Source organism: Aedes aegypti, chromosome 1 (genome assembly GCF_002204515.2).
Source record: "Aedes aegypti strain LVP_AGWG chromosome 1, AaegL5.0 Primary Assembly, whole genome shotgun sequence".
Taxonomy (NCBI): Eukaryota; Metazoa; Arthropoda; class Insecta; order Diptera; family Culicidae; genus Aedes; species Aedes aegypti.
This window is the reverse complement of record NC_035107.1, coordinates 162094933-162106831: the sequence shown is the minus strand read 5'-3', so window position 1 is coordinate 162106831 and position 11899 is coordinate 162094933. Positions and strand designations below refer to the sequence as shown.

At 36.7% G+C, this 11899-nt stretch overlaps 1 protein-coding gene across 4 annotated transcripts in view; it reads right to left on the bottom strand.

Annotated features, from left to right (window-relative positions):
- Positions 1 to 342: 342 nt before the first annotated feature.
- LOC5578696 (phosphofurin acidic cluster sorting protein 2) overlaps positions 343 to 11899 on the bottom strand; it is a 94676-nt gene continuing 83119 nt past the window's right edge. For all 4 annotated transcript variants that reach the window (XM_001657045.2, XM_021852887.1, XM_021852872.1 and 1 more), the window contains 5 exons: positions 3084 to 3343; positions 2686 to 3012; positions 2361 to 2451; positions 1692 to 1808; positions 343 to 1635 (listed from right to left, as the gene is read on the bottom strand). In XM_001657045.2, coding sequence (XP_001657095.2) covers positions 1505 to 1635; positions 1692 to 1808; positions 2361 to 2451; positions 2686 to 3012; positions 3084 to 3343 — 926 coding nt within the window. In that variant the 3' untranslated portion in view covers positions 343 to 1504. The remainder of the gene's footprint in view (positions 1636 to 1691; positions 1809 to 2360; positions 2452 to 2685; positions 3013 to 3083; positions 3344 to 11899) is intronic.

Here is an 11899-nt window from a genome sequence, read left to right as displayed (position 1 = left end):
GGCAATTGTCATCTCACGCCAGTCGTAGAATAAACCCAAATGGATTCATCAATAATAGACGCACGTCAATAATAAATTACCTTGAGACAAAATCTTACATATAGTACTGGACAAAATAAAGTAAGTACGCATTTGCCGTTTTCCATACAAAATAGTCAAGTTCGGTGGCCTGAATCTCGGCTTCTAAAGCTCCGATTGACCTGAAGCATTCAAAGCATGTGAATAACTTGAAATTGGCTCAGAATTTTTATGTTTTATCACAAATTTCCAATTTTAACAAAAAATGATGAATTTTGAAAATTCAATAGTTTTAAATGAATAAATTTGATTTGTTCAATTTGATAAGATAAACAAGCTTGACGAATATATTATTAGTAAAATTGCAAAATGCTTCAAATTGGAAGTAATGAAATTTTTCACAAAAATGTGAATTATTCATATTTTAAAAAATTGTGATATGCAATACTGTAATTTTAATATTTTGATGAGTAAATATCAAGCTATTTATGAGAAGCTGGGATCCAGGCCTCCAAAAATGACCTTTCCGGCCAATGCGTAATTTATTTTGTCCAGCACTGCGTCTCCTTGATGGTCGAGTTATTTCATAAATGGTACCACGCATTTATGAAATAACTCGAATAACAAGAATTATTTTCTTTGTGAAAATACAGATCTAAGCCCAACAATCAACATCAAAATTAAACTCTTTTATCTCAAAATCAATCTGTGAATTAGTTTCAATCTAATCGTCAATAGAGTAAAGGCTAAGACTCTGATTATGTATTTTGGGAAGCTTATTCGAAGTTTCAAAAGGGAAAATTGAACGAGTTAATCAATGCCTGAACATCACCACGTTGATGTTGAATACGACCAGCGAAATTTTCTCACCAAAAGTTATTGTACAAAATGCAACAGCGCGACCATTTTCCAACAATTACATTTTTTTAACAAAAATAGATACACTGTCTCTTAAACAAGTTTGCAGACATAACACAAGTAGATAACATTACCCGCTAGATGGACGCCTGTTTCTAAAGTAATCGCATAGTTTTGAGCGTAGCCGTTTAAAATTGACTTCCAACATTTTTCTATTAAACAGCCTTACAAGGTAGCGTAGCGTTATACACAAAACATGTATTTATTAATGTTGTTCTATTCAGTCGCAGTTGGATCGACTAGCAGCAGCCCAGCTGCGGGGTCTCAGAATTCGAGATGAACTGCTAAGTGAGGCCCGAGGAGTGATAGTATTTTTGCTACCACTTACGCTACCTTTAGTAGAACTAACGTTACTACTAATAATAGAAGCCCCTGTGATGGCAAACGTAGTAGAGGAGCAGCGATTTTTATCTGACTTACCAGCAGTAGAAGATTGCGATGCGATAATGTTGGACGATGATGACAATCCCTGCTGCGGCGCTGGTGGAAGACCTAACACGATGGCGGATTTCTGCGTCATCATGCCGGACCTAACAACAGCCCCCAATGCAGTGGATGAAGAAACTGACTAGGTTAGCATCTCAGCCGGAGCCAGTGGTGCTCCAACTAAAGCGATTGGAAAATTTTTGATATGTGTTTGCCACTGGGATGACAGTTGAAAGAATTTCACCCCCGTCCACTCGGTACCGTCGATATAAACTAAAATAAAACATCTTGAACTGTACAATATTTTTAGTATGTGTAATGCCACAAACCTCGTAAAGGAACTGGATGGGATTGTTTCGGGGAACAAATCAGCCTAGCAACACCTTCTACACACTGCTCTTTTTCAGCGTCGCGATCTTTTTCCTTCTTCTTGCCAAGCCGCATAACTAAAATATAGAACATACGATGTAATCTGTTACTGTCAGTATCGAAACTTGTCAACGGAGTAGGATTGATTAATATTATCGTTCAAGAGTCCATCATCGTAATCATCGTCCTCATCGAAACTACAAAGAAAATAAGATGGTTTGTTGTATTTACAACAGCCTTGTTCTGTTCGTCATGAGTCGTTTTCTAAAATCTGTTGGTCCCAAGTAAGCGTATCTTACTGCCGAATTGAAGAAAATTTCGTTGAAAAAAAAAACCCTAGAAGAACAGTACAAAACAGCCGACAATACGTAAATTCCTCTATTTCTGTCTAAAACATGATTTCATGAAAACATGTTCATGTTTTGATTCAAGAGAAGAATACAGTGAACACATTTTCAAGTGAACGAAAAAACTGCTTTTCAAAATTTTATAAATTTGATGACAGATGATGCTCCCTTAAACGAAAACATGTTTTGAAAATATGACGCAAATATTCATACAACTATATCAAACTAGGCCCCGTCTTACCCTAATTATATTTTCTTATTTATCTGTTCAACAGAACTTACCGCTCTTCTGTTTTTTCTCCTTAGTGGCATAACTTAAAGTTAAACCGTTAGTGTATTCGCCATTATTTGGTGCAAGTGGCAGTCTCCAAACCTTAAAATTGTTGAAAATGTATGGATTTATGTCTTACATTTAAAATTACAATCAACTCTCCTTAACTCGATTTCCGTATGTCTATATCGAGTTATAGAACCAAAAGTTAGTTCTCATGGCTAACCGCAATTACACTAATGTTATGTTCTATAACTCGATACCTTCCTAACTCGACGATCCCTTCATTACCGAATTATAGAGAGTTGAATGTTTTAAAATAACGTTTTAAAATACCTGCAAATGTCTGAAGGTGCTTTTAATACTGTTTTTGCCTGACTGATCTTGACCCTTACTCTGTGATTTTTCTTTTGCGTCTAAAATGGGTCGAGCCAACGGCCAATAATCCACCTGTAGTTCTACTGATTCCTGGGGACTTCCGCTACTGTTCGATTGATGTTGCATTATGGGAGCTGGTGTTATTGGAGCAGGGGGTGACGCTCTTCCACTTTGTGGTGGCGAACTTGATAAAATTCTATCCGAGCTTTGCTGCGAACTTTGTGTCATGGTTTCTTCCAAATCTAACGAAAGCTGCGGTCCTTCTAGACACCCTATTCTGACATCCTGAAAATTTTATTGGATTATACATAATAAAACGTTAGCTTGAGTCAAAAAAAGAAGAGAAAAAAACTTACACTTATGAATGGGACAAAAATCTGGCAAGAATCTTCATCCCGATAGTTAACCATTGCTTCCGCAATAGGAACTTGAGTGCAAGGCCCAGAAGAATGCAGATAGCGTTGTATTCGGCTGATGATTTCCGCTGATTCAATTTTGGTTTGTGCGCTTTCGAGGTTAGCAGCCCGATCACAGATTTGTTGCCAGTTCTCAGTTCCAAACATGCTTGAGTAGCTCGAATCAATCAAGCTTAGATACCGCGCCACTCCACAGGAACCTAGAATGATAAGTAATATACATTTCCAGAGCTTAGTTATAGTCTGATTCTATGAACATGCCAACACTGCCAACTTCCGTATATCGTAAAGTAAAATGTTCATTCATCGCAGCATAGACCTTGTTTTTGCGAATGTTTATTAATTCAAAAGTATTTGAAAAGTTATGGGGATCCTTTTCTTAAGTCACCCATCTTGCTCATGTTTTGTTCCAATTGGAACAGAAGAAGAAGAACAAGTCTTGAGGACCGACTCCTTACCTCAGCATCAATTTTTAGAAGAAAACAGACTATGTATTGACGAGACTGTGTTATCAACGACGATTATGATGCATTTGTATTAATACCTTGACTGATGGATTATGTTTTTTTTTTTTCATCTTTAAGCAATATTGCTTTGAGTTGTCCATATTGTTGTAAACATAGAAAAAAAAAACAAAAAGTTTTCATTTCAGAATAATACCTACACGCAGCGAAATGGACTATATTCATATATTTTGCCTTATGAAAGATGAAAGGATTATTGCAATGCGAGCGCTTTACTGCCCATAAGCGCATAATTGTCCCATGTGAATTGGAAATTCAGCAAACATGGGACTGACATGCGTTTATGGGCAGTTTATGTATCGTTCTAGCATCACTCCACATCAAGGCGTCGATAGGCGCGTGGTATACACACTGGCCTATCGATCGCAAGGTTCTTGATTCCATTCCAGGTTGCCGCGTTAACATTTTTTGTTTTCAAATTTTGGTTTCATAAGGCAAATTTATGAATTTCAACCCAATTCCTTGTGGCGAATTTTCATAAGGGATTCTTATGTATTTCGATAGTCCATTTGCCTGAGTGTAGTTATTCCTATATTTGCTTACCTGGACGCTCTATAGCTCGAACGACCTAAAACTTTTGTCATACATTTTTCGATAATATTCAAAAACATGACGTGATTTGTAGTTCGCGACATATCGAATTCGTTACAAGAAAAAACTGAATCGGTTGAGAAACGGCAGATACAGTTACGGACAGAACTATGAGACCATCTCAGCAAAAAATGTTGAGGGCACTGTTTTCGATGTTTTCTTTCTTATTATTAAAAGTTTTATAACAGATTTTTTATGATTCTTATGTATTTCGATAGTCCATTTGCCTGAGTGTAGTTATTCCTATATTTGCTTACCTGGACGCTCTATAGCTCGAACGACCTAAAACTTTTGTCATACATTTTTCGATAATATTCAAAAACATGACGTGATTTGTAGTTCGCGACATATCGAATTCGTTACAAGAAAAAACTGAATCGGTTGAGAAACGGCAGATACAGTTACGGACAGAACTATGAGACCATCTCAGCAAAAAATGTTGAGGGCACTGTTTTCGATGTTTTCTTTCTTATTATTAAAAGTTTTATAACAGATTTTTTATGTTATGACCTTATCAATCCACAAATTCATAGGAAATCTCATAGAATGCTGTTATGTTATGCGAATATGGGCAGTACAGGAAGGCAAAATGCTACATTAAAGTTTAATCTACACATAAGCATGAGCATTGATGACCGTAAAATTCGCAGTTGCTACTCCGTGATTGACCAGAATAATCGAAGTTGTACAAGGAACCAAGAGATGTGGCTTGGGAGTAGCCTTTCATCTTCAACATTAAAAAGTCAATAACGGCCACGTACTTACGGTCATCGGGGAAGGGAAGGAATGTTAATGTGACATCTGTTGTATACCTTGAAATTGATATACCTTGATCAATGATGTCGAATGACAGTTCATTTACCGCGCGTTCCCCTACGCGCGCAAGCGAACCGAAGGGTTCGAGCCAAACGAGAAATATACGGACCACTCAGAAACACAACTCAGTGCAGACGTTTAGTAAGCAAAGGAAAACCCCCCTAAACTTCGGTCTTTAACCCCAGTGCACTATGGTCCAGGAATCAGTTTTACGCGGAAAGATGCATTTTGAGCTTTAGAATGATACATTAGACAAAAACGGTCTTCTACAAACTTGTTTGTATTAGTAAGGTCCTTTGTTTGGTGTTATTGAACATTAGGGTGGACCACATTTTCATAGAAATTGTGTAACTAACTTTCTTATTTGTAGAAATTGTATTATACATGCTTCAGCAAAGTTGTAGACCATTTAATTTCAAGCAACTTTGCCAAAAAAGTTTTTTTGTATCTCTTAAATTGATCGATTTAGATCTATTTTCCTACGGTGACATAGAGTGGTCCGAACAAAACTGGTTTTCTGGCTCTAGAGTTTTCAATTCAAATTTCTCATCAAAGCAGTCTATGAAACATTTTTAGAACTTTAAAAAATGCGTAATTTGGTGAGTGAAGGAACTCGCTATCTCCTTCCGTTTGGGAGTTATTGTTGTTTTTTCTCTCAAAAACATGCCTACTTTGATTGTGAATATCTCTGATTGGGGCAAACATAAAAAATATCCTTTGACGGCATTCAAAAGACAAAATAAAATTGTATATTATATCAAAAAATTACATATGTGTTATTTTTGTAACTCTTATAAAATACCCTGAAAAACAAAGGATTTTAACCAGAAAAACTTTAATAACTTTTGAACTAAAATAGATATCAACAATATTTTTGCATGAAAATTTGCGTTTTGTTAAGTTCTAAAAGTCGTTCATAGACGACTTTGACGAGAAACTAACATTAAAAAAGCTAGAGTTGAAAAACTTATTTTTGTTGGACCACCCTGCGATGAATAGGAAAAAATGCTCTAGATTGGTCAAATTTTGAGCTACAGAAAAACTTTTTTTGGCAAAGTTGATCAAAATTTCAAGTTCTACTGCTTTGCCTAAGAGTATAAACCAGTATTTTTGCAAATAAAAAAGTTGATTATATGATTTGTGTGATAATGTGGACCACCCTAGTTTTAAATGACACAGTATTGGGGCCCAGATAGCCGTAGCGGTAAACGCGCAGCTATTCAGCATGACCATGCTGAGGGTCGTGGGTTCGAATCCCGCTGGTCGAGGATCTTTTCGTAGAGGAAATTTTCTCGATTCCCAGGGCATAGAGTATCTTCGTACCTGCCACACGATATACACATGCAAAAATGGTCAATCGGAGAAAGCTCTCAGTTAATAACTATGGAAGTGCTCATAAGAACACTAATCTGAGATGCAGGCTTTGTCCCAGTTGGGACGTAACGCCAGAAAGAAGAAGAAGTATGAAAGCTTACATTTTTAGAAACAATTTTGTAGAAGATCATTTTTGTCTAAAATTTTATTTTCATGCTCAAAATGCAAAATAATAAAGAAATACATACTATAAAAATCTTCAAAATAGTTTTAGAGCTCTATCTTTCTTATTTCAGATTTCTCGTCAAAGCGGTCTATGAACGACTTTTAGAACTTAACAAAACGCAAATTTCCATGCAAAAATATTGTTGATGTCTATTTTAGTTCAAAAGTTATTAAAGTTTTTCTGGTTAAAATCCTTTTGTTTTCAGGGCATTTTATTAGAGTTACAAAAATAACACATCTGTAATTTTTTGATATAATATACAATTTTATTTTGTCTTTTGAATGCCGTCAAAGGATATTTTTTATGTTTGCCCCAATCAGAGATATTCACAATCAAAGTAGGCATGTTTTTGAGAGAAAAAACAACAATAACTTCCAAACGAAAGGAAATAGCGAGTTCCTTCACTCACCAAATTACGCATTTTTTAAAGTTCTAAAAGTGTTTCATAGACTACTTTGATGAGAAATTTGAATTGAAAACTCTAAAGCCAGAAAACCAGTTTTGTTCGGACCACCCTATGTCACCGTAGGAAAAAAGCTCTAAATCGATCAATTTAAGAGATACAAAAAAACTTTTTTTGGCAAAGTTGCTTGAAATTGAATGGTCCAATGTTTTTACTGAGAATTTTTCACGCCCTATTAACGGATTCAAGGCGGAATTGTTTATAAAGGACGAAACTCCAATTTTCAAGAAAGCTTATGACGATCCTTATAGATTAAGGGACAAAGTTGGTAGTTATTTGGATAAATTGGAGAAAGAAAAGGTTATCACATCTATTGATACGAGCGAATGGGCCTCACCAATAATAATTGTAATGAAGAAAAATGACGAGATTAGATTAGTAATTGATTGTAAAGTGTCTATTAACAAATCCATTGTCCCAAATTCATATCCTTTGCCATCAGCACAAGATATTTTTGCAAATTTATCTGGTTGTAACATTTTCTGTGCTCTGGATCTTGAAGGAGCATATACACAGTTGGAATTGACGGAAAGGTCCAAAAAGTACGTAGTCATCAATACCATGAAAGGCCTCTATAAATATAACCGTTTACCACAGGGAGCATCTTCAAGTGCATCTATTTTCCAACAAGTTATGGATAAAGTTTTGGAGGGAATTGAGAACGTTTCTTGCTACTTAGATGACGTTTTGATTGCCGGAAAGACCGTTGATGAATGTAAGACCAAACTACTAGCTGTGTTGGAGCGTTTAGCTAATGCTAATATTAAAGTCAATTTAGAAAAGTGCAAATTTTTTGTAAAAGAGCTCACACATTTGGGGCATGTTATAAGTGGAAAAGGACTCAAGCCCTGCCCGGACAAGATATTGACCATAGAGAAAGCGCCGAAAAATGAATCGGAATTGAAGTCGTTTCTTGGACTGATAAATTATTACCATAAATTTATTCCAAACCTGTCCGCTAAGTTATATTTTCTTTATAATTTACTTAAGAGTAATGTTCGATACGTGTGGGATGACAATTGTCAGAAGGCCTTTGTGGAAAGCAAAAATTTGCTAATACAAGCCAATTTTCTAGAGTTTTATGACCCAAAAAAACAGATAGTAGTTATTTCAGATGCCTCAAGCTACGGGTTAGGGGGTTTAATAGCATATGTGGTAGACGAAGTTGAAAAACCTATAAGCTTTACGTCATTTTCTCTAAATTTAGCGCAAAAAAAGTACCCTATCTTACATTTGGAGGCACTAGCCTTAGTGTGTACAACTAAAAAGTTTCACAAATATTTATATGGGCAACACTTTACTATTTACACAGACCATAAGCTCTTAGTAGGAATGTTCGGAAAAGAAGGGAAAAATTCGATTTATGTGACGAGACTACAACGGTTAATACTTGATCTATCTATATACGATTTTGATATAATATATAGGCCTTCACATAAATTGGGAAATGCGGATTTCTGTTCGAGATTCCCTTTGCCACAGGATGTTTCTAGAGAGTTAGACACAGAGGTCATAAAAAGCATAAACTTTAGCAAAGAAATACCAATCGATTCAAAAATGATAGCTACTGCAACTAAAGATGACGATTTTCTACAGCAGGTTATGAGTTACATGCAGAATGGCTGGCCTGATAGAGTTGATAAACCTTTCGCAGCTGTCTATTCTAATTGTTTTGAGCTTGAATTGATTGACGATTGTCTTCTCTACATGGAAAGGGTCATTATACCTCAGATTTATCAAAAGCAAATTTTGTCACTTTTACATGCAAATCATGCTGGAGTAATCAAAATGAAACAACTAGCACAGCGAATGGTTTATTGGTTTGGAATAAATGCCGATATTGATAAATACGTAGCAGAATGTGATGCAAGTAACAGTATTGACCCGTAACGCGGGTAGATCACCTTTTCGTGGTGCGTTACGGGGTAAGATTTACCAATTTGAACCCTAGTCTCATCTTGTTTGTCGGGCTAGGGTAATATGTTCTGGTAATTCAAGGATTCGCGGTACAAAGTCCTTGTTACTGGCAACAGTTTCTGAAAATTAATCCATTTTACCTAGCAGATGGTTAAAGACTCGGAGTTGGTCAGTCCCGAGACTACACTTGAAGCCAGGATAACAATCATGAATATTAACTCATCAAGGACTGTAAGTACTGGTAATTCAAGGACTCACGTGAATTCTGATTACTAAACAAATTTTCTAGCTTGATTCGGTTTTGCTGCCAGCAAAAAGCCCCTTTTTTCTAATATTTTTCTGGGACTAAACTAAAAGCGAAACAAGGATGGGACTAGAGTTCCGTTGCATGGTCAAATATCAGTAGTACCGATTTGGTTTCTCAGAAATTTAATCGATTATGTTTGCTAAGGGGCGCGCCTTCGCTGAGATGTAAGTTTCTATGAAGGGTGTAAATAGCGGGACCTTTTCATCATAGTCGATTTGTATCAATATCTGAGGAATCAAAACAAGAACTGTACAGAAATCGATGCTTCATTACCTATCAATGGAAATGGAGTAATGCGACATGCACTATACACTAAGGATACGGGTAATGCCACAATAGATCTAAATACTGGTCGCAGTGGCGCATCCGAACAGAAAAAAAAAACAGTATGGCAACATCCCATGAGCAAACAGAGCAATCCAAATGGACACCAACGACAAGACCTTTCAGTAGAATTTATATAGATTTCTTTTTTTTTTTTGAGCATCACACGTTTTTACTAATGGTTGATAGCTTTTCCAAATGGTTGGAAATAGAATGGATGAAAAATGGTACAGATAGCAACAAGGTTTTGAAGAAATTGGTTGCATATTTTGCAAGATTTGGATTGCCAGATGTAATAGTGTCGGACAATGGTCCTCCTTTCAACTCCTACAGTTTTGTAAACTTCCTAGAAAAGCAAGGTATTAGAGTGTTCAAAAGCCCACCATACAACCCATCAAGTAATGGACAAGCCGAAAGGCTCGTTAGAACGGTTAAAGAGGTTCTTAAGAGATTCCTAATGGATCCTGATATGAAGGAGTTGGATTTGGAAAACCAGATAAACTATTTCCTATTTAATTTTAGAAATTATAATTCGACGAAAGACGGACATTTTCCGTCTGAACGAATATGTTCGTATAAACCAAAGACTGTATTAGACTTAGTGAATCCAAAGAAACACTACAAAAAGCAACTAGATATACCACAACCAGATGATGAAACGGTTTCAGAAAATCAGAGCGGGAAAATTCCTGAACGTTCTTATGATGCTATTGACCATCTGATGGCTGGGGATGAAGTGTGGTATAAGAATAATAATCCCCACCATCATGCCCGTTGGGTAAAGGCCACATTTATTAAATGGTACTCTCATAATATTGTACAGATATCCATTGGAAGCGTCAGCGCAATGGCGCACCGGAAGCAAATTAGGGTCTGTGGAGATGAGGCAACCAGGCAAAGGCCGAATGTGGTGATTACGAGAAGCGGTGGTAGCGAAAACCCGAAGGGGAATATTGATATAGCAAGGAGCGAAGGCCCACCGAATTCTAACGAGGAAGTGAGGCTACCCGAGGCTCCCAATGGAGTTAGAAAGCGAAAGAGACTGAATTCAGACAGCAGGGTCGGAACACCAGGTGAACTCGACCTCAGACGGGGAATATTGATGTAGCAAGGAGCGAAGGCCCACCGAATTCTAACGAGGAAGTGAGGCTACCCGAGGCTCCCAATGGAGTTAGAAAGCGAAAGAGACTGAATTCAGACAGCAGGGTCGGAACACCAGGTGAACTCGACCTCAGACGGTCTGAACGAGTGAGAAAAGCAAATCGTTCGGAAGATTTTTATTACTAGTTTCGGATGGTCATTCATAATTACAGTTAAAAGATTTCATGTGAATTTGAAACAAATTTATTGTATAAGTTTTTTTATTTTTGATTATTCATCAGTTCTGATTACATAGCATAAGCTCTCTAAGGGAGAAGAATTATTGTATACCTTGAAATTGATATACCTTGATCAATGATGGCGAATGACAGTTCATCTACCGCGCGTTCCCCTACGCGCGCAAGCGAACCGAAGGGTTCGAGCCAAACGAGAAATATACGGACAAGCAGTCCACTCAGAAACACAACTCAGTGCAGACGTTTAGTAAGCAAAGGAAAACCCCCCTAAACTTCGGTCTTTAACCCCAGTGTCCGCCCGTGAAAGTTGAGTCGTAAGTTTCCACTTTAGCTTCAATCAAAAGATTTAAAAACATCCATTGTTACTAGAGACCGAGATCACCTCTGCATCTCCATGGTTGTCATGGGAAGGAGTTTTGTTAGTGGGGAGGGAGCTGCATGGTCAAGATTCACTTTGGTAAGTGATGAGATTCATACAACCTCAGTTAAAAAAATACCTATCAGCAGAGGCGTCACGTGGCCTAGTTATCAACCTGTGCACTTCTAATTTAGTGTCATTTTATTTTTGGAAATACCGTAAAGTGTCGTAATTCAGCGCAGTTAAGGAATAAAACATTTCAAATGGCTAATTAAAATTTAGTATTGCATTAACAAAAAAGCTTTATAAGTAAATCGCTAGCAAATCTGTTTTAGATTATGAGAAAAATATGAACTAGACTACCATGACCCCACAGTTATGGATCAAATAGTGTGGAGTCCAACCTATAAAATTCAATAAAATGACATGGAAAACGTAAAATTGTTATTTAAAAACACGAATTAAATCGTTGTAAGTTGGAACTTCGGTTTGTAAACTGTTTTGAGTGTAATATTTACATAGAATTGTATAAAACATAAAAATTGTATCGGCTTCTGAAAACCATATTATGGATCAATC